This window comes from Lygodium microphyllum, chromosome 2 (assembly GCF_053477565.2).
Source record: "Lygodium microphyllum isolate KBCC chromosome 2, Lygodium_microphyllum_v1.1.10, whole genome shotgun sequence".
NCBI lineage: Eukaryota > Viridiplantae > Streptophyta > Polypodiopsida > Schizaeales > Lygodiaceae > Lygodium > Lygodium microphyllum.
This window is the reverse complement of record NC_141136.1, coordinates 67,991,697-68,014,952: the sequence shown is the minus strand read 5'-3', so window position 1 is coordinate 68,014,952 and position 23,256 is coordinate 67,991,697. Positions and strand designations below refer to the sequence as shown.

Sequence of the window (23,256 nt, the reverse complement as noted above, 5' to 3'; positions counted from 1 at the left end):
GAGAGGTGACAGTCTAGAGAGCCGATGAGATCAAAGTACCATGTTGCTCATGGATGCAAGGGTACTAAACACGTGCTATATCAAAGCGATGAGGAAGATCCACCAATGACATGAGCAACAATTGACAAAGTTGAGGGCCCAATCCACACCCCTCCTACTATTTCATCATGAATGTATGACACTCTATCCACCAATCCTAACTCGCTAGAACTAGATATAGGGATATCATTCAATCACACATCTAGACATGTACTACCTCATCCTCCTATCGTGTCCCTATATGAGCACTATTTTGTTTTGTATATCACCTTAGCTCCTTTTCAAAATGCATCATTGACCGTCTCTTAACATGTCACACTTCATAACCTAGTGAAAACCAACAATGTATATGGTTTTATCTCATGGGCCAATTTTGACCTTAGAAAAGGTTAATATATCCTTCTTTCTTTCTTTGTTTCTTTCTCGCAACCAACTTCAAAGGCTTCACACATCATTGCTCCAATTAGGCACATGACATGATCGAGGCTATTGTGGACATCACACAAAGATTCATAGGAGAGTAGGGATCTGCCAATAATGCACGACACTTGGTAGCATTGAGAGACTGGTCCAAATGTATCCATAGATCGTCTCATCAAATATAGATGACATATTACATCCACCTATCTTCATCGTATGGAGCTAGGTAGGCTTGCCCCACATGGTTGTATTTTTGACACATTTAGTAGCCCATCATTCAATCACATAGCTACTCATTTAGTGCTCCATCTACCCACCCCTTTTATCCCTATATTGACATCATACTGTACATCACTTTGCATTGTATATCACATTACACTTTGGATGGTACAACTGGAAACCAATGATTATTACCCAATGTGTGAAACAGTAAAGCCCCTTTGCTTTAGAGGCAAGAACACCAAACAATTGCTCGCAAACAAAAAACCTAGCGTGTGTGAGCCTTGATGGAAGCATACTTTCTAGACGGCTGATGGCAAGAGAGAGAGTTTTATCAGTTCATGTTAGAGGTGAGAAGATCACAAATGAATGGGAATACCAGGCTTTAAATTTTTTATCAGAAATATAATTTGAAGTGCAAATTTACAAAAAACCTCTTCAAAAGAATATCATCAAACCCAAAAACTAGCACTACTGGCTCACTTTGGCAAGCAAAAAAGTCCCACCCAGATTCTTATTTCCCGGGCCAAAATTTGGACAATTCAGTTAGAAATCCCGGCAAGAGGTGTAAATGCTTATATAGTTCCCCATTGCCTAATTAAAAATTAAGGGCCAGAAAAATCAGCTTTAAATATAGACAACCCGTCAGGACAAGGACCAAAATTACTGCTTTAAGGCACTGGGAGAAGTCTATTAAGTTTATCAGATGTATTAGATTTGAATGCCCTACATGGTGAATTGGAGACGTTTATACGAAATTGTGGCAGACACCACAGTAAATGCAGATCCCGTAAGATATACAAGTAGAGGTCACAGAGGAGTATCAGAATCACCCTAAAACCATCCGCTAAGATACAAATACAGATCCAGACGAGAATCAGAACCCTCAGTCTGAGAGATTCTTTGGGCTCAAGGGTGCAAAAATGTGAAGGAGAAGTACCTTGACATAAAGGCACAATGGCACTCTGAGTGCCTATTGGGCCAAGTAGTATATTGTATGCTTCCGTTGATAGTCAAGCTGGTTGCAGATGAAAATATATGACGAAGTGGTAAAACTACATGAACAAAAGTAGAGTTCATCTATACACTAGAGCTTGTCATTGCTGCGCACTAGACAGAATGGGTGTGGAAGTGTAAGTATGCCCACAAGAAAGAGACTCTTTATATCACAATAAATGCACCATTATGATGATCGGTGCACGTGTGAAATCGTAATTTTGTTCTGTGCCCTTAAAAGACATTTGCGGAGTAGGTGTGGAAGTGCTTAGTATCACAATAAATAAATGCACCGTTATGGTGACCAGCGCACATGTGAAATCACATTTTCATTATGTGCCCTTCAAGAACTTTTCAACCGGTAAATGAACTCCCCAAAAGATGTCAATTCCAACTAGACCAGGGTATCAGCTCTAGATATATTGAGAGTGTGTTTAGTTACAACCCAAGAGGTAATATGATCAACTATTTTCCTTAGCACCTTTCAAGACATCTCACAGAATACATAGAATTGCACTCTTTCAAAAGGACACTGAGCTATGGATAATGGATCATATGAACTGTTTGTCGCTTTTCATCAACACTCACAGTAGCACAGGTAATAACACTACAAGAGAGGTACATAAGTATTATGAGAACTACAAGAGTCAAGCATCTCTATCCTCCTGTTTTTCAGTGGCTTTCTTCCCTAGCCAGCCAGCCACAATGGGTGTGAGAGCAACCGTGGGTGGGAATCGGATTGGTGATGCTGCCTTGTGTGCTGCATAAGCTAAGGCTATTGTCCCAACCTTTTCTCCTGTTGCATCTGTCTGGATCCCAACCTACAAAGGAACAGATGGCCCACCAAATCAGGCTTCGTGCTTTTTTATCAAGCTTTGTAGTTTTTGAAAATAATAATAAATTACAAGCATTAGAAGCCAAAAAATAATCCCCACCTTTTGCAATAAGGCTGCCACATCAACACCAGCATTTATTAACACATAGCATAGGCCAAAGGAAATCAAAGATAAAGTAATAGATGTAGCTAAATAAGCGCCTCCATATCGAGCAAGTAATTCTTTAGCTTGTAAGGTTTTTTTCTCCCCTGCACCTTCTGCTTTCTCATCCTTTGAGGTGAAAATCTGTAGCAAGTACAAGAAGTCACTTAGTTTTAATCCACCATTCCACAGTTTGGGAAAATTCTGAAAGGGAGACATTTCCTATACCAACTAATATTTCTAAAATAGTAAAGCATCACTGATGTATCAATCGAATGACTACACCCTTTTGGGCCTGTCTTAGAGCAGAATTGGGCACTGTAAGCAAGTTTACAAGACCGTATAGGCTCTTAGATCCACAAAAACTGTCCACTTGCGATTCTGATGTTAAGGCTTGATCGATTACTGCTCTCCTGAACCTTGATACTGTCAAAAAAATGACTAAAAGACCAAAGAGACAGCAGGGTTTGCGAGGAGAAACACAGAGTGTGTACATCAAACACAGAGAGAAAAAAAACTCAAAAACACAAGAACACGATGATGATGCACTAAATCATGCTATGGAGGAAAGCTAATATAGCGGAGCTGAAGCTCAGAAGATAACTGCACTATCCTATCTGAATCAGGCGGCAACACCTGTAGAAATCTGCACAGCAAAGGGAGTGAAACGCAATCCTCCAAGCAATGGGCTATCAAAGTAATCAGTGGAAGAAGGACAATTGTCGAGGGAGAGAATTGCAATCCTCAAATGCCATCAAATATGAGGAAGATGACCACCAGCAATTGAGGGAGTAAAGTGCGGTCCTTGGATGCCAGGGAGATGGCCTAGGCAGCAAATGCAAATCCCAAAGTGTCTTGGAGTTGTCGAACACAGGGAAAGCAGCCCAAATGCTAACGCCAAGTAGGAGATGATAAAACCAAATGATGGAAGATCTCCCAGGTACAAAAGGCGAAAACCTGGGGTGTGTCAAGCTGACCAGGGGTGACAAGGATGATGCCAAGTGATGAGAGCTGATGCCAAGCAGTGAGGTCCCAAACGCATGTTGTTTGATGGTCACCAAGTAGGAGAGGATGTTGCCAAGTATGTAGGATTGACGCCAAGATGTGGAGAGACTACACAACACAGACCTAATGATGGAACAAGGCTTTTTCAGTTTTTTGGTCTCCTAAAAGCTGGGCAGTAGGGTGTTCAACCTCCACCTGTCTTATCTTGGCTGATTCTTTTCGTTTTTTGTAGATTTTGTAATCTATTATCCTCAACACTACATGTGAACTCTATTTAGTGCAGTATGTGCTGTGTTTTGGCTGTACTCTCTCTCTCTCTCTTCCTCCTTTCCTTTATTTTCTCTTCCTATCCTCTCCAAATGGCTGCCCCCTGCTATTCTACAGATGAAAAACTTCACTACCCTAATTACCTAGCATGGAGTGCTGTTATGAAAGCATGGTTTGTGCAGAAGAAATTACAATATGTTGTTTCTAGAGCATTGAGCGTCTTAAGCACCCCACTCCTCTTCTAGCTGATTTCGATAAGGACAACTACAAAAAAGCTCTAGTTACATGGGATTTTGATGATGCCCAAGACTATCTTGCTCTTCTTCACTACCATCATTTCTTAGTTGCCTCCATGCTATCTCTGGTCTCCAAGAGTTGTCACCTACTAGCATTTGGTCTCTTCCAACCATCTCCACCCCTTCATCTATTATTGCCATCATCTAGTTGTTAGCCTGCTCTTTATCATTCTCAGTCTGTCATCTCCTGGTTGTGAGCTCCTGTCAGAGTCTGACAGAAGACAGAGGAGCTCTGTCAGTCCTTTAGTGGCTGTTTTCATCAGTCCACAGCCTGCGGGAGACACACAGCCCATACTGGGCTGTTTTTGTGCAGTCGGCCCAGTTTTTGGGCAGGTCGGCCAGATCTGGCCAAAGTCGGCCAGATCTGGCTGGTCGGCCAAATCTGGCCAGGTCTGGCAGGTCGGCCAGTTTACTGGCCTGGGGGCTATATATAGCAGCCCCCCAGTCATTCCAGCATTGTACTCTGCAGGTTCAGCACTGTCTCCGTCATCTCCGTCTCTGGCATTGGTGCTGCCATTGCTTCCAGTCTGTTCTGGTGCCCTCACTGACGCTCCAGGCTGCGTGCAGGGACTGCTCTGTCCATTTCAGTGTATTCAGCATTCATCTCAATCAGTGCAGACTTTCTTCCTTCATTCTCTGCTTTCTCTCCCCTCTCCTGTGTTCGTGTTCTTCTTCCGTTGCGCACTCTCACATGGTATCATCGCCTGATTGAGAGCACGGAGGACATACCCTCAGGAGTGAGATACCTTACTGCTGCTGCCATCTGATCCACAACTGCCAGGCGACTTCTTCAAGAGGCCTTTCAGCCTGCGTTTTCCTGTCCACGCTGTCTGCAGAGGCTGCCACGTCATCCAGAGACGCAGAAACCCTGCATTTTCCACCAGGCTGTCCCTCCTTCTGCTGGGCGACCTCTCTACAAGCTGCGTTTTGCTGTTCTGCTGGTTGCTTCCACTCCAGGCGGCACATTTCCTGCTGGCGACTTCTTTCCGGGCTGTTTCCTGGTGCTGGTGGTCTCTTTTCTGGTGATCGTCATCAGTTATCTTTGCGTTTTGCAGATCCAGGTGTTTGTAGGCATTCTCTGCCTGCGTCTTGGTGGTTGGTGACCACATTGCTGGTCATATTTCGACATCGGCACAACTTTCTTTGGTATTTTGCCGATTGGAAGATGTCTTACCAGTTTTCAGGCTTTGATGACTCAGAGGATGAACTTCTTTCTCATCATTCCTCTGAGCGGAGGCGGGATTATCATGAGGTTCGACGTCGGGAAGAACCTCCTCGCACTCGTCCTTCTTCATTCCATGCATCTCAGAGGGTTCCATCTACCGCGAAGGTTTCTTCAGTGAAGACTGCTTCAGATGTGCGGATGCCTTCCTTGATTCCCTCTATTCAGGTGCCGATTCTCCCTTCCTTTCCGAAGGAAGATAAGTTGGATGGTTCCAACTACTCCCTCTGGTCATGCAAGGTGGCCTGCATCCTCGATACATTTGACCTTTGGGAGCTTGTTTCTTCACCCATCGACCGTCTCCCCGCGGATTCGTCCGATGGCACCTCTATGGACCGTGCAGCCTTATGGGATAGGCTCAACTCTCGAGCCCGTTCCTTTCTTTTTATGAGTCTCCATGATTCTGTTTTTGTACATGTTCACAAGTTACAGACCGCAGCGGAAGTGTGGAAGAAGCTTGCGTCTTTGTATCAGCACAAGACATTTGCCCACAAGATTTCCTTGGAGAAGAAGTTGCGGATACTCAGTCTTGATGGTTCTCCTTCCATGAAGGAGCACATCACGAAGATGGAGGATATGCGAGGCGAGTTAGCCTCTCTTGGTCGTCTGATATCGTCTGAGGATATGGCGATGATTCTGTTGACTCAGCTGCCATCACCCCGATATGATGTCTTCTATACTAGCCTCATCACCTCGAGGACCCGTGAGACACTCCTATAGGAGGAGCTTTCCCCGCTTGTCTTGGAGCATGACGAGCGACTCAAAGAGGTGGGAGCCAGTGGCTCCACCAAGGCATTTACGGCCGGCACAGGTAGCGGCAAGAAGAAGAAACAAAAGAAGGAGAAGGCCAAGGACAAGAAGGAGGAGGACAAGAAGGATGCGAAGGAGAAGAAGCCCAAGTGTCCCCATTGTGGGAAGGGCACTCATCCCGAGGAGAAGTGTTGGCAGAAGTATCCCCATCTGAAGTCTAAGGAGAAGGACTCGAAGGCGGCCCCAGCCATAACAAAATCTGCGTTTGTGCATGTCTTTGTTGAGGAGGATACAGCCCTAGCTTCTACCACACAGGAGAAGCCTTGGCTCGTCGACAGTGGAGCATCTTCACATATGACCTTCCGTCAGGATTGGCTTCAGGATCTTCGTTCCAGAGGGGGGTACCGTCACCATTGGTGACAATTCTACAGTCCCTGTTCGAGGCGTGGGGACCTTACCTATGTTTTCTGACAGGCGGTCTTCCTCCGCCAAAGTTCTCTATGTTCCTGATTTGGGTTTTAACCTATTATCTGTGCATGGCCTTACTCAGTTAGGTACCCGAGTCATTTTTACACAGGATGCAGTCACAGTGGAGGATGCTTCTACAGGTGATGCTCTTTGGACAGGTACACAGGAGGGTGGGCTTTATACGCTCACAGCCTTGGCTGCACGGACTTCCCATGAGCTTGGGCTGCTTTGGCATGCTCGGTATGGTCATTTGAACCTCGATTCTCTTCGCCGGGCTTCAAGGAGAAAGATGGTGGAGGGACTTCCTGATTTCCCTCCTCTTCACACTTTGTGCCCTAGCTGCTTGAGGGGCAAGCAGCACAGGCAGCCACACCCTCAGGTTGCTTCTAGGAGGGCTACTTCTCCGCTTGAGTTGGTTCACACCGACCTTTGCGGACCTATGGGCACGGCCTCCCTTGGGAAGGCCAGGTATTTGATGTTGATTGTGGACGACTTTAGTCGTTATGTGTGGCCTTATTTCTTGGAGTACAAGAGCGAGGCGTACTCCCGTTTCTGTGAGTGGCAGGTGTTTGTGGAGACCCAAACAACTTCCAAGGTTCGTGGCGTTCGAGCTGATCACGGTGGCAAGTTCACTTCTCACCTTTTCTCTCAGTTTTACAGGGATCATGGTATTCGGGTGGAGTATTCCCATCCGAACACACCATCAGAGAATGGTGTGGTGGAGGTGCGAATCGGGCCATGGTGGAGATGGCCCGATCTATGCTGGAGCATAGGAGTCTTCCTCATTTCCTTTGGGGTGAGGCGGTGGCTACCGCGGTGCATATTCGCAACCGCTCTCCGACTTCGGCGTTACAGGACATGACTCTGTATGAGGCTTTCTTTGGGAAGAAGCCTTCCGTGTCCCATTTTCGCATCTTTGGGTGCAATGCTTTTGTCCATGTGGACAAGAAGAAGAGGAAGACGAAGTTCGACTCTAAGTCGAGAAAGCTTATCTTCGTTGGTTATAGCACGACCACGAAGGGATATCGGCTCTACGACCCGACGACGCGGAAGGTTGAGGTGAGCAGGGATGTGATCTTTGATGAGGCTTCGGCCTCTGAGGATCCGATTGATGGTTCCATTACAGATGTTTCTTCGTCATCGATGGACCCCCCCAACCTTCTCTACCTTCTCTTCCTTCCAGGATACCTCTTAGCACCCCTCCTATTCCTCCTCCTTCGGCTTCCCTTTCCCCTTTGGTGGATGTGACTCCGTCTTCTACGAGCTCTTCCACCGCCATTTCGGGATCTTCACGGGATACACAGCCTTCTTCTGATGCGGAAGATCTACCTTCACTCGGTGAGGCGGGGTCCCTCTCCGATTTGGGTGCTTTGCAGGTTCCGGAGACCCCCCGGTCTCCCTCACAGCAGCAGGAGTCTCTCAAGATTCCTTTATGGTATCGCCGGCTCATGCAGGATTCAGGTGTTACTCACTTTCCTGCTTCTTCTACAGGTCCACGTCGATCAGCACGTTTACAGGCCCAGCGGGATAGTTCACTATGTGTGAACTATGCTCTTATGTCACAGATTCTTCAGGATTCCGAGCCTTCCACTGTGGAGGAGGCTCTTGCACAGGATATTTGGAGACAGGCTATGCAGGCCAAGCTCGATTCCATCGAGCGAAACCATACGTGGGAGCTTGTTCCGCATCCCACGAAACGGAAGGTGATAGGTGTGAAATGGGTCTTTAAGACCAAGTATCTTGCAAATGGCTCCTTGGACAAGCATAAGGCTAGGCTTGTTGCCAAGGGTTTTACACATCGTGCAGGCTTGGACTACTTCGAGACTTTTGCTCCTACAGCCAGGATATCCACCATTCGAGTTCTTTTGGCTCTTGCTGCTCACCACCGTTGGCCTGTTTATCAGATGGACGTCAAGTCTGCGTTTCTGAATGGCGTTCTTGAGGAGGAGATTTATGTTACACAGCCTCCTGGTTTTCTTGTGCAGGGGAAGGAGGATCATGTCTATAGGCTGCGGAAGGCTCTTTATGGCTTGAAGCAGGCTCCTCGTGCTTGGTACCAGCGGATTGACCGCTTCTTTCTACAGAGTGGCTTTGCGCGCTCCGCTTATGATCCCAACCTCTACTTACGGATTGTGGATTCTCTTTCAGTGTTCCTTATCTTGTATGTGGATGATCTTATCATTACAGGGAGCGACACTCAGCAAGTGGAGCATACACGGTCCATTCTTCAGCAGGAGTTTGACATGACGGATCTAGGGATCCTTCACTTCTTTCTAGGCCTGGAGATCTATCAGATGGCACAGGGCATTTTTATCTCGCAACACAGGTACATCTCCGAGCTTCTTTCGGAGTTTGATATGGCTGAGTGTCGACCTATCTCATGCCCCATGGACCCCGAGTCCAAGCTTTTGACAGCTGGAGTTCCCCTTCCAGATCCCACCCGTTACAGGTGCCTTGTCGGCTCTCTTATCTGGCTGCTTCACACTCGGCCGGATATCTCTTTTGTGGTGGCTTTATTGTCTTCTTTTATGCAGACTCCTACCCAGGATCATTGGCAGGCAGCCTTGCGGGTTCTTCGCTATTTACAGGGGACTCAATCCTTCGGGATCATGTATGGAGATGGGATTACCCTTTCTGGATGGAGTGATTCTGATTGGGCAGGTGATGTGGATTCGAGACGATCCACTACAGGTTATGCTTTCACCCTTGGATCCGGTGCTGTCTCTTGGAGCAGCAAGAAGCAGCCTACTGTGGCACTTTCTTCTACAGAGGCTGAGTATCGAGCCCTATGTTCGACCGCTATGGAGGCAGTTTAGCTCCGTCGCTTACTAGCGAAGATTGGCTTTTCCCAGACCGGACCTACGAAGCTGCGCGTGGATAACCAGAGTGCTCTTGCTCTAGCCAAGAACCCAGTGTTTCATGCTCGCACGAAACACATTGAGGTTCAGTATCACTATGTTCGAGAGCGGATCATGGATTCGGAGCTAGTGGTGGTCTATTGTCCTACGGCGGCCAATGTAGCTGATCTCTTTACGAAGCCTTTGCCTCACGCTTCTTTGCTTCATCACATGCGGTTCTTGGGTCTTCAGACTCTCCCAGGATCTGAGAGGGGGTGTTAGCCTGCTCTTTATCATTCTCAGTCTGTCATCTCCTGGTTGTGAGCTCCTGTCAGAGTCTGACAGGAGACAGAGGAGCTCTGTCAATCCTTTAGTGGCTGTTTTCATCAGTCCACAGCCTGCGGGAGACACACAGCCCATACTGGGCTGTTTTTGTACAGTCGGCCCAGTTTTTGGGCAGGTCGGCCAGATCTGGCCAAAGTCGGCCAGATCTGGCTGGTCGGCCAAATCTGGCCAGGTTGGCCAGATTTGGCAGGTCGGCCAGTTTACTGGCCCGGGGGCTATATATAGCAGCCCCCCCAATCATTCCAGCATTGTACTCTGCAGGTTCAGCACTGTCTCCGTCATCTCCGTCTCCGGCATTGGTGCTGCCATTGCTTCCAGTCTGTTCTGGTGCCCTCACTGATGCTCCGGGCTGCGTGCAGGGACTGCTCTGTCCATTTCAGTGTATTCAGCATTCATCTCAGTCAGTGCAGACTTTCTTCCTTCATTCTCTGCTTTCTCTCCCCTCTCCTCTATGTTCGTGTTCTTCCGTTGCGCACTCTCACACTAGTAAGCTATGCTTTCATCTCAACTTCATCTACCTTGCTACCAACCTCCTTTGATACCATCCAGCTACTGCATTTTGGCTTTCTTCTACCTTCTCCTCTAGAAAGCCATCTCTAGTGGTTGTGGTGTTGTATTGGACTACTCCATGTCAATGAATATTCAATGACATTTTGTTGTTGACTTGCATCTCCTCCACCTCAATATTGTCAACAGTTTATGTAGTACATCGTCTCCTAGTTCTGAACATTGTCGCTAAGTCAATGGGAAGGTCATGAACTCTTAACATTGATCATGCATTTGTGGTAGATATGGCCATTCTCAGTCCATCATGGCCAATTGCCTTATGGCCGAACACTTTTATGTAGAGAACCCTAGTGTTCTTTTCTTACCTTTTGGCCCACACACCACATGGTTAGTTAGTGCCCTCCTCAGCAATGCCCTCACCATGGCTATTATAGACTACAAACCTCTTCTTCTGTTGCCATTTTGATGGAGGTCCCTCAACATGCTTTGTTTCTTCATTGAGTTTTCATTCAACATTATTCATTCATTTCCTTCTTGTTCATTTGTGTTTTGTCCAAGTTCATGGCATTAGCCATGTTTGTACACTGTGTTTTTTCACTGCAAACCCTATTGTAATGTCACATGGTATTAGAGTCAATACTCTTGTAAAAAATATCTTGAGCTATCAAGAGAGCTAGGTTTGCAGAGAAACACCTTCAACCTAGAAACATCCCATTGACCACCTCACTTCTGCTCTCCTAGCTCTTCAACAGCACTATTCCCAAGATGTGGATGAAAATATCCCTTTTTCTTCTTCAACCTCAAAGTACCATTTCTTCTCCTTTACATTTCTTCCATCCACCTCAACACAAGCTACTACTAACTCACCTTGAAGCACACTAAACGCAGGTGCATCTGTGACAATAAGGTCACAACCATATCCTCCAACTGGATGGTCTTCCCAAGGGATGCCAAGTCATCCCAAATATCCTCCATCTAGTTAATGTGATCCTTCCTAGTGGGGAAATCCAATAAAAAGTTCTCTCAACTACATCTCCAAGGTTGTCCAACATGCAAAGGTCTTCACCCATTAGAGGTTTGACAAGTGAAGCCAAACCTAGCATGCTTTACAGATACATCAAATGTGCAAGAGAATTGCATCTTTGCAATTTGGGCAGAAGAATGATCGAGGATGGCAACTGAGCCAATCGTGAAAAGCAGCCTATCCACAGAAGTGCCCAACTTAGGGACCACAATGGGCCATGGAATGGGGAGAGTAACAAATACTCAAAGGTTGAACATGTCGATGATTGCCTCAATCTTACAGGCACTAAAGGGTATGTTCGATCCCATCTAGTATCTCAACATTGGGAACATTGGGTAGGGCAGCATATGTATGGAGAGAGACAAGGGTTAGACGTTGCTAAAGGGGAAGGGGAAGAGAAGAGGGACATGAGTGATGAGGAGGGGGGATGATCTGAACGATCCACCTCTCCTAATCTTGCCCACCCTATCAGTCCTGACAATCTGTAATGATGAAGATCTATGTAAGAAACGCAAGGAGATGGGATCCTCTAAACTTGAAGGACATGCCTACCACACTATGGAGTCCTCTAAGCTTGAAGTAGAAGGGCAGGCTGGAGATGACCAGCAGCTGAAAACACAGATGCAGCACACCTCAAGCTTGCTGAAGATGCCACGAAAAGAGTGTTGCATTGCTGGCCGTGAACCAGCAGTGGTGTCCCATAGGAGCTGCTAGTGGAGAAGAGCACAAACAGACCTCAAAGAAGTAAAAAAGAGAGGAAGCAAGAGCAAAAAGGGGGGAAACACGGTTGCAAGACCAGGAACACAGCACATCTCTCACAAATGCAACACAGTTAGCAATTATATCATGCAAGTGCACATGCAGAGGCAAACAATACAACGGCAAGAGATGGAGAATGCAAAACAGGCTGCATACAATGCTGCAGAAGATGGACTGGTCCCCCTGGACAAATGCCGAAGAAGGCAGGTTGACTGAAGGTGCCAGATGGGGGAGAGGGAGGAGAGAGAAAATTCTGACGAAAAGGATGAGGAGAGAGAATGCAGGCTCGACGGAGAGAGACTGCAATCAGCAGCAGATGGAGATGATCACGACGGTGAAGAGTCAGAAAGAATGTGGAAAAAGAAGCCCATAAATAGACCCAATGAATGAATCTCGGGACCCCTGAAGCACCAACCAATTGCCCCTAAAAAGAGGAAAGCAGGCCTGAAAAATGCCACATAGCAGCCAATAAATGCTGGATCTGCCTGGGCAACACAAATAGGCTGCACAGGATGAAGACTCCATTGAACTACATCCATCTAATGTGCCAGGGATGAAAAGAGAAGAACTGATGGAAAATGAACAGTGCCTGAGCTCCAGACACTGAGCCTCACAACCAGAAGATAGACAGGGACAGCAACAGGAAATGGCATGAGCATAACACAATGGTCTCCACATAGCTGATTTCATCACCGAGCCAAAAATCTTGGCAAAAAGCCTAGCTTTGTGCTTGTTCAAGGCTGCATGCCCAATACCATCGATAGACATCTGCAAGGGCAATTTGGTCTTTTTGAGATATTATTGGAATCTTCAAACTTAGGGATATTTTGGTAATCTTGCATCCACAAGAGCACAGAACCAACTCCCATATTTGATACCTCTCAGCACAAGCAAGCTTCTCCTTTTTCCCTATGTGCTACTGTGCACTAGCAACAGTGTCATGTGTAGAAGCTCACACGTTGATAGGTTGCACATGGATATTGTACAGAACCAGCTCCTGTATCTGATACCTCTCAGCGTAAGCAAGCTTCTCCTTTCGCAATAGCTTCCTTAATTAGACTATGACTCTCTTCCTTGAACAAGACTTGCAGGCTTGTTCGAGCAAGATTTTAACAAGACTTTAGACTTGGAACGGGCTCAAGCTACAAGATTGCACAAAGGGACTCTGTGCAACTAAGAATTGACTCTTTGATTATGGCAATTTCTAATTCATAGTCTGTCGCATGTGGAAGCTCAGACCTGGATGCACTGAAACACTCAGCCAACCCCTTGCAACTCTTGGAGTTGTCCTTTGATCCGAATGCTCTTGACCATAGGAATATTGAAGATGGTGTGTCCAATTCCATTAATGTCTCGCCAAGGATGAACACCTACTTGTAGAAACCGATGCTGCAAATTCCATTAAGATGCTGCTTCCTTTAAAAAACTGATCTAGAAGAAAGCCAACACCCAAAAGGACTCAGAACTGATCAACACACACACACTCACTGCCAGTCATCCATAAAGAAAAAGGAGTGACAACTGGCCGACACATATACTAGATTGAAATTGGCAGTCCTCATTGTTGTCCAATATCAATGTTCAACAACGCCAAATAACTGAAATTTGATTAGCAAATATACTGGTTTGGAACTAGCAATCACTCAATGCCCTTATTCAACTGAGAAAAAGGACTGAATTTTGATTGGCACAAGTACTCAGTCATGGCCATCGTCATTCGTCATGCCAATATTCTATTAAGAAAGAGGACTGGAACTTGATTGCCGCGCACATAGCAAGGCTATTCACGGCTGATCCCTGCTCTACGTCAGTATTGAACCAAGTAAAAGGACTGAGACCTGACTGTCACAGATACACTAAGGCTAGCCATTCATGTTCGCATTTTGCACTGCTCAATAAATGGAATGAACATACCTTCCATAGGCCAGCTTCCAGACCGTATTTGCGCGTGACCTCGTCTGCGCTGGAGGCATCCTTTGACGACGTTTCCTTGCCTTCTTCCTGTTGAGTAACAGAGCAGGTGACCCGGCTACGATGGCGGCCTGTGTTGTGCGAGTAAGCATGACTGATGAAGATTGTCGATAAGGATGAGGCGGATGCTACTTCTGGGAAGGAACGACCCGACGGGGCAGCCTTAGAAGAAGAAGCTAGCCGAGAGAACTGCGCTGCTGGACATATCGACGCAATGGTGGAGGTTGCCATTGTGTGCGTGTGGGTGGGTGTGCGCGAGTGTGTGTGTGCGCGTGTAAGAGAACGTGTTAATGTAGTTGCGGGAAACCTGGGTTTACGTGGACACAGAGACAGACACAGTCTTGCTGACAATTTACAAACTACATTCGATTTTCATGCCGCAAGGTATAGATTGTGAACTGGTATTGTTTTAATAAAATGTTCGGGTGCTATTTGTAAATTTGAAGGTCGCCCTAACCAATGATTAGTAACTCTTACATGTGGTTCCATTACAATGTCCATGTTGGTGAGACCAGCCAAGTGGAGCCATATCAATCTTTACAATATACATGGTGCCTCAGTGCCCTCAGTGCAACCTGCAAGAATGGATACCTTGACCTTGGGTTTATCATGCCAGTGGCTCTTTGCCTCAAGGGATATGTTTGGCGTGGAATGTGATGTTTGAGTTGTGTTGCACCATGTGCTTGGAGGGGTAGTGGGTCTAGACCTGCAAAGAGTTGCCCTTTGTGTCATACTTTGGGCTTACAAGGTGAAGGAAAAAGGAAATGGTGACAACAAGTCTGGATTGTTAGTAGAGAGGAGGACTTGATTAGTTGTTGGAAAAAGATACATATGATTTTATGTGCCTCGTCCAATTAGAAACAATCGCACTACTAAAACTTTGCTAAACTAGAGATTTATCTCTATGCTAAAACTTGCACTGAACCACTTAGGGGTGACCCAATATTAGCATGGAGAGTGGGATCTCCCTTCCCCCACTAGAGTCGAGTGCAACCTAGCTCTTAGCATCTTTCTTCATTCCCATAAGTTAAACATTTCATCACCATCCTTTAGTGTTTACTTATTGGTCAATAGCAAATAGAGAAAGGTTAACCCTACTACAAAGCAACTAAATAGTATATTTAATCACTTGTGCCCGGTGTGTGTGTGTGTGTGTGTGTGTGTGTGTGTGTGTGTGTGTGTGTGTTGGGTTGACTCTTTCTTTTTTTTCAACCATAAAACTTTTCCTTCCAAAATTATGTCAAGAGGCTCACAAGCTTCCAACGCATGCAAAGGGTAGGCTAATTAAGTGTTGAATAAATATGTGAAACTAGGCACATTGTGCATACAATCCACCAACCTACCACATCAATATATCTATACAATCACTTCAATTGGCCTACATGTCAATAACACATTTGGAAGCAAAGTTGATGGTGGCTTAATGTCAACTATTGGTAATCCCTAGAGGCTAGAATGGAATGAGATGTAGGAGGAGGACAACAAGGATGAAGCTCTAGTGCCAATTGATAAGATGAGGAACCATGAGAGAGAGAGAGAGAGAGAGAGAGAGAACACCAAGTAAATGTGGGGATGGTTGAGCCAAAACTCCCAATGTAGTATATCCCATTTTTAAGGACCCAATCATTGTGTAGTTAGGATGTTATCGAAGCTAGCCAAATCAAGCCATCAAACATCCCTCATCTTGAAGACCACTAGGTGTGGTGCTATGACTAGTGCAAGAGATGAAGCCTTTGTTCACTTATTTTTCCCTCTTCTTTTTTGTTTTAATTTGTTAAATTTCTTTTACTTTCAATTTTTTATTTTGAGTGGGCACATAAATAGCTCAAGGGGAGGTTGATTACAAGTGATGGTTGGGTCTTATAGACTTGGAAAGGAAACAATCCTATAAGATATGATTATGAATAGCTAAGTGGTGGTTGAGAGGAGTGCTTGGGAGGAGTGTGTGAGTCTAGATGTTGAATAAGCTCTCATTCATGTCCTCAAAGAGGCAACATATTGTAAGAGGAGGGCATAGAAGTTGCACCTCACCATTGAGGGAAGGTCTATTCTGGCATTCAACATCAAAGGAAAGAGGAGAAGCTGATCTTCAAAAATAGTCTACAATTGTTGAGAAGAGAATGAGGCAAAGTTAGTAAATCATTGTGATGAAGGCAAGATCTAGGTAGTTAGTAAACATGGACACAAATGACGCAAAAAGAAGGAATGAGATGTTTGGGCTGGAAGAGGTGAGTGGAGTCAAAGTTGGAGGCAAAAACATTTTGAATCTTTGAAAGTGATAGTGGCCATCCTGTAAGAGGCCATATAAGTAGCCAATCTACAAGGATATAGGCAATGGGAAGGATCAAGGTGCTTGTGTTTTGAAGTAGAATAATAGAAGTACCAAACAAACTCATATTGACTTAAAAGGAACTAGCTATATTGTCTTTAACAATAGATTGCTATTAAACTATGGTTCTCTAGAAAAGGATGATGCCAAGCCTATTGGATGCCATATAATGCAATGAATGGTTTGCCTCTTAGGTTAGTTTGCTATTGTTTGTGATTTTAACAAACTTTGACCTTAGATGTCTTGTTCAATCTTATTCAAAATTTTATGCCCATTTTGAGCCTCAATCTAAATGAAACAATGTGAATGATGTAGGATGGATTATTTGGTGCAGCTTTGCTAGGATTGCAAAATCAAAGCTAATATGTTTGCAGATCCCTAATTTCACACTTATCAAAACCTTAAAAGAAGGTGCTAGGTCTTAAGGGTTGATCATAGCAGAAAATGGAGGAGGGACTTATTTGGGTAAGGGATTGAACCCCTATTCAGAAATTCAACATGTGTAGAATTTTGCAAAATCGTTTAGGCCTAACCTTCTCCTAAGGAATGAGGTGAGGTAAGAAAAAGATTTGATCCCTTAATCTACTCCATATGCAAAGATAGAAGCTCACTACCCTCCTTCAATGGAGTAAAACTCACAAATGAAAATCTTATAAGCAAGTGCTCATAAAAGGACAAGCTAGGTAGTTAAAGGAGGTTGAGGGCTACTTCTTTGACTCCAATAGCATCATCAACATTATGTCTCTTTTATCATATCCTACTAGTTTTTGATAGGGGGAGCAATGGAATTGTATAGGAGGTCATCATTTTACCATGCCCTTATCATTAGTGGGTGTAGTGAAGACAACTATGTTCATGGTTATTGTTGCAACTATTAGAGTAGGTCTTGTTTTGTCAATGTTGTTATTGTTGTTGTTTGTAGTGTTGCACTCATTATGTATGAGCAGAAGGGTATTGGTGTCATTGGTGCTCTTGTGGTGCTTATTTGTAGTGTTGCACTCATTATGTATGAGCGGAAAGGTATCGGTATCATTGGTGCTCTTGTGGTTGAGTATTGGTGGATGTTGATGTGAGGCCTTCATTTTGAACTTAATCATCATTTTGGAATTTGACTTTCATTAGGCTTCCCTTGTTGTATCTCAAGCTGCTCTATTTTAGGCTCATCATCTTCATCTTGACCCCAGTTTTTTTTGAGTAAATTAGTGAGAAGGGAAGCTAGATGAGGAAGTTCATTTTCCAAATGAGTAACCTCTTTCTTGGTTGTGGGGAGATGGTAGTTGAAGTGGAGGGAGCATCCATTGGATGAGGTAGCAAAACTTGATTTAGGTGTTTCCTCGTTGTTGTAGTTAGCTTGTGAAGTACTTGGATCAAATCTTCTCTTACAACCTCATATGCTTGTTGGGTGAGAAAGAACCCAAAATTTGTAGCAAAGCAAACTACATCTAACTCAAGGTAGATCCTAGTTGTTTATATTCCCTTCATCAAAAAGGGGCATAGTGATTCTTTGGATGGGTTTGAAGGTTTTCCCTTGACATTGTCAATCAAATGTTTTCATAAAAATGACCTTCTCCTTTAAGACATTGCATTAATGTGTGGTGATAGCGAGATCCATTGCCATTTTCTTTGGTAGCTCCTTTTGATGCACCTCTAGGTCTAAGGTGGTGTAGTTGGTGAAATCCTAGTTGCCAATGGAGTCCTTTGCACTTAAAAGCGCTTGAGTGTGATTCTTCTCCTCTTCCAAGGCTACTACAAGGATCACAACTTGGGTCCTTACAACTCACAAGGGGATCAAGCTATTGTTCCCTTGGGTTGCCAAGGAGTGGTGTGTCAACTTGATGGATAATGTGGCATGCTTGATGGCTTGAAGAAGCTGCCAATTTTGGATTGTCTATTGGGTCAGGGCATCAAAGCTTGTTTGCCTTGACATAGCCAGCCATTGAGTGATGCAGATTTTCTTATGCATCTTGTATCCTTGACACTTCAAGGTGAAGAGTGGTCTCAATTAATTAGGGTGGGGGTTGAGGATGATAACACATGACATAATTGATCTTTTGGGAAATGGGTCTTACTCAAATACACAATAAATTCTTGACATTTTGCATGTGGGAAAAAGGGCTCTTTCTCCTCATTTTTCCTTATAGTGTTCAACATCACAACTTTCTCCTCAAAAGGCACCACACATCTAGCTGGGTGCCATTCGGGGTAGGGACTTGTTGGCCCCTAGATAGTCCCCCTGCCCCCAACTACACCCAGCCAGGTATGCGATCCCTCCCTTATAGAAGCTTTGATGTTATTGTAATTCATAATATGGGAATTAAAGTGGGATTTTTCTAAAACTTCTTGTAACACATTCTTGATACCGAGGCATAGATACACTTGTTGTGTGTTATCTTTACTAAAAGACACTGGGCCTTTTGTTATGGATATTTGAGAGTCTCTATGGCTATAGTGTAAGCTTGGTACTTGTGCATTTCTCATAGTCTAAGGGTGTGATTGAAGGTCCTGCATGCTTGTGCCATAAGCATTGATAATGGAGGCTTTAGAGAGTAGTATTCTCGAGAAATTAATAGCATGAAGTGTGTAGTCTTGTTATCATTGGAGGTAGATGATTGGTGATCCTAGGTTCTCCCTCTCTTCATCCATGAGCGCATGTTAATGGTTCCCTTGATTACTGATCTAAAGGGAGTGAGCATTGAAATGGAAGCATAGAGGGGAAGCAAGAGCTATGGTGGAAGGGGCAAGAGCAAGAGCAAGAGAGAGAGACACGTGAGAACTCTAACAGTCACAATGTGTGATCGGCCTTCCCTTTATTCAAATGTCATTGAAAGAATAAAGAATGAACAGTGATGGATGCCCACCACTTGTAGTGTACAAGTGTGCGAGTATGTGGGTATTGTGAGTGTCACTAAGATACGTGCAGCTAGGCACAAGCGCCTTTACCCCCAACATGATCATAATTTCCATCTATGGTCTAGAAAGGAGCAATCACTAACGAGAAGTTGCAAATTTTTCTTAGTTTTTGGGTGAATAGGATAATTCCAAGATGTCACAATATTATGTAATTCCACATTGATTAGAAAGATGTTGTCATATAATTAATACTATAATGTTAAAGAAAGTTTGAAATGAGACTAATTTTGAGCTCCAAGGACAACATGGGATACTACTACAATGTTATAGTGTTAATAGACATTGGGTTATCAATCTTTGCATTGAGGCATTAAGTTTATCATGTAGCCACCATGAGTTTTACTGTTGTTCCCATAGGTTTCTAGGGAGCCTAGAACACACTTCCTCTTCCCTAAATTATCTTGTAGCATAAGAGCATGACTAGCTAATAAGGAAAATTCTAAGTGCTCATGTTTGACTTGTTTTTTTGCCATTAGCATGAGTTTATTTATATACAAGGATGACATGGACTACATATGTTTATTGACAAAAAAAAACCTATCAACTTACTGTCACTACAATAAATGACTTGCTAAAATCAAAGAGCCACTCATTTTTAAGTCATTTCTACTATTTAACCTTCAGGGGGCATGCAATGCTTAAGCTTCCTTGGCCCTATTTATTGTCGAGTCATTGGTCTTATCTTAAATGCTAATGTCTTCAATGAGTTGTAGGTGCTAGGTATGGTTGTGGTGTTAGAGTGTTTGTGCTTAGTTAGTGTTGGTTTTTTGACTTCATAAAGAACTATTGGCTTTAGGGATATCCTTTTTTGAGTAGCCTTGGCTATAATGATTAGCGGAGGGTGCCATGAGGGTGGGGATAGGATGGAGGGGTGCTTTGCCTTTTCCCTCTGGAACTACGGGCCGGCGCGGGTTCTAGTGCTTGCATGCTGGAGCTAGGCCCTTCCTCCCTCGGCTGGTTCCAAGCGTCTGAATCATCCGCCCTGCATTGATGCTCGATGGACCAGCGTGTGGCCTCGGCCAAGTCCTCCTCTTCCTTTCTTCTTAACTCCTCTTCCTCCTCCGCAACTCTTCTTTTTCTTTCCCTTTCGACCTTTTTGTATTCTTCCTCTAGTTTCTCTTTTTCTTCCTGCTCTTCTCTTCTTCTCCTTTTAGCCTCTTGCTTTGACACCTTTTTAGCCCACTTGACTTGCTCTGTTGTTTCTTCTTCTTCCTGCTTCCTCTTCCTCTCTCTCTCCTCGGCCTCCCTGAGGGATTGCCTTTTTTGCTTTCTCCAAGTCTTCATTCTCCTTCCTGCGGCCTTCATCCTATTTCTTTTTCTTTTGCGCTGCCTTCTTCTTAGTTTCCCTGACCTGCTTTTTGCTTTTCTGTTCTTCCCCTTCTTCCTCGGTCTCAGTCCTATTACTGGACCTCTCCTGATGTTGATGAGGGGTGACATGTCAGGCGTTTCCCCCTCCCCCTCTTTTGCTTCCTACGTCTCTTTCACGGCCTCCTGGATGAGCGCCGTTAAGATGCTACCGTAGGTGATGAACGAGGCTTTGGAGGAGGCCTTCTTTCTTTCTGCGGCCTTAGACATTGGGGATTCTCCTCCTGCGGGCATGCTTCCTAAGGCTAGTGCTCTAGCTGCTTGGTCGATGGTTTTGCACACGTAGCCGTTCCAGTCGACTTCATGTAGGGTATGGGCCGCCACATTCTCCAATATCGGCACACTAATCTGGTGCATCAACGCATTGTAGCACTGGCTGGAAAAGAGCGCATGTATGAGTTTCGCCTGCAACCTGGTCTCTGCATCAGGGATGTCTTAGATGCTGATGCCATCGTTTGTCAGCATGTCCTCCTTTCTCATCCCCAGCATGGCGTACACATCCCTCTTCTGCTTCTTTTCCACTTTTGGTTCTAGTCCCAGTGCCTTCTCCACCAAGGCCGGGGTTAGGCGAACCAATATTTGCTTGGCATTCTGCCCCCTTCCCACTGTGACGATGCCACATTCGTTGTCGGGTCGTAGGACCTGAGAAATTCCATACAACTCATGTGGTGGGGTTCTTGTGCGAATCTTTCCAGGTACTTCTTGAAGTTGCAGCTTTCAACAACTCTCCTGGCCACCTCTTCCTTGGCCACTAATCCTCCTATATTATGAATAGTTCGGAATTTTAATTGGTTGTAGGCGCGGCTCTCCAGGGTGATGCTGTACTGCATTCTCTCCTCTTCCGTGAATGGAAGCCGATGGGCTTGGTCTTGCTACGACATTTTTCATTCTTGTCATAAACCGAAATTTTCATTCCCCCACATAGTAATTTGCTGACTGCTGAAAAAAGAGAAACTCTATGCTTTTTGAATGAATTCGTTAAGAACCATTGTAGATTTTCCTTTTTAACCTATAACTTTTTGCCTGTTTTTCATAATATATGTTTATGTATTTCACTAATTTTGATTTGGTTGGCCTAATTTGATTCACCTCACTCATTCCCCCTCCCCTTTCAGCTTGAGAAGAATCCTTCCTAGGATTTAGGGTCAGAAAGGCAAGGGCGTTTGGCTTGGTGGTGTAGGAGTCACTTGTGAAGGAGACAATCATAGAATTGGGGGTTGTACTCTAAGTGAGCATCGTGGTTTAGATAAGTCACCAGAGTTGACATGGCTAGCAATGTGTAACTCTTCCTCCATCAACAAGCGGTTGAGGTAGGGGTGTCCTTTAATGTGTTCTTCCATGGGACGGCCCCGAAGAGTGGTTAACACTCAATACGAGGTTGGCGCAACATATGTGGGGTCATATTCCGTTGTTTTGATAGTGCGACGCTGCTCAACATTGGTCATTATGCGGCACCCTTCGACTTCCCATTGCAGCCTAAGAGTGTACCAACATTTCAAGAATGGGGAGTTGGTATCAGCGAGCTTTGATAACACTGTGATTTCTTGCTCAGTGATCATAGAAGTGCTTCACTGATCGTATGACGTGATGAGGCACTACTTGATGGCTTGCTCCCTGGATATCTCGCTGTTGAGCAATTCAGTAGCGGAGCAAGAAGCATTTGCGAATGTGAATTCAAAGGTTTCCCAGGAGCAGGGCATGGTTTGAACTTCAGTTGCAAAGGGTTCGTCCAATAATCCTAAGTCCAAGCGGTCGTAGCTTAGTGCTAACGACATGAAGGTGGTATCTAGTCGTTTAATGCATTCCACCACGTCATCCCCGGTGTCCTCAACGAGATCGGTGGCCAGCGCTAAAAAGGATTTGCGTTCATAGGAGGGCGTAAGGCCGACGAGTGGTCGCGGTTTGCTAGAACTAGCGCTGGTAGCAACAACGAGTTGTAGTTGGGTGTATGTTTGAGTCTGTGGTTGAGCTGTTTGGATTATGGGTGGATTAGGAGCAGCCACGACGGATGGGCTGCTGCATTCAGGGTGGATTTGGGGAGTCGGATTGACTTGGTCGGGGCATGACTGATGTGACGGAACCTGTTGTTTGGGCTGATAGGCTTGTGTGACTTTCTTGGGTTTAGGCGTGGATGAGTCGGATGGCTGTGTTTTGGAGGGCATTGCGACGAATGGTTTGGAGGGTTTATGGGACTTGGGTTGATCAAGCTTGAGGGTGGCGTATGAGTAGCGCCTTTACATTGCCTATTGTGAGGTGAATGTGCTGTGACTCATAATCAACATTGCAGTGAGTCTGCATTTTGAAAGGTTGCCCCAGTAGCGACTCTGTGCCTACGTATTTAGCATTCGGCAACACTTAAAAAACCATTAGAACAGTCTCAAACTCGATAGAAACGGCGGCTCTGCACTTGCCGAGAAATGCGTAGGAACGGGCCCCATATGGGCTTAATTTCGCATTAGTGGGTTGAAGTTGTGGTCTGCCAAGTTGAGTCCAATGATCATGAGTTAAGACATTGAAGTCTGCTCCCTCGTCGATCAAGGCATTGAAAGC

General features: G+C 45.0%; 1 protein-coding gene across 1 annotated transcript; it reads right to left on the bottom strand.

Moving 5' to 3' along the window:
* Positions 1–2,060: 2,060 nt before the first annotated feature.
* On the bottom strand, positions 2,061–14,462 carry LOC148039850 (FAM210B-like protein). Its single transcript, XM_087665787.1, has 3 exons — positions 14,046–14,462; positions 2,610–2,795; positions 2,061–2,495 (listed from the first exon to the last, which is right to left on the bottom strand). The coding sequence occupies exons 1-3, from the start codon at positions 14,331–14,333 to the stop codon at positions 2,322–2,324; spliced, it is 648 nt and encodes a 215-aa protein (XP_087521913.1). The 5' UTR covers positions 14,334–14,462; the 3' UTR covers positions 2,061–2,321.
* Between the last annotated feature and the right edge of the window lie 8,794 nt (positions 14,463–23,256).

What these genes read in the sequence shown, in the direction of transcription:
- LOC148039850 (XM_087665787.1), bottom strand. Translation starts at nt 14,333, where the DNA reads ATGGCAACCTCCACCATTGCGTCGATATGTCCAGCAGCGCAGTTCTCT. An exon ending in TGGAAGCTGGCCTATGGAAG is followed by an intron (nt 2,796 to 14,045) that starts GTATGTTCATTC and finishes TACTTGCTACAG; the next exon opens with ATTTTCACCTCAAAGGATGA. An exon ending in TGGCAGCCTTATTGCAAAAG is followed by an intron (nt 2,496 to 2,609) that starts GTGGGGATTATT and finishes GTTCCTTTGTAG; the next exon opens with GTTGGGATCCAGACAGATGC.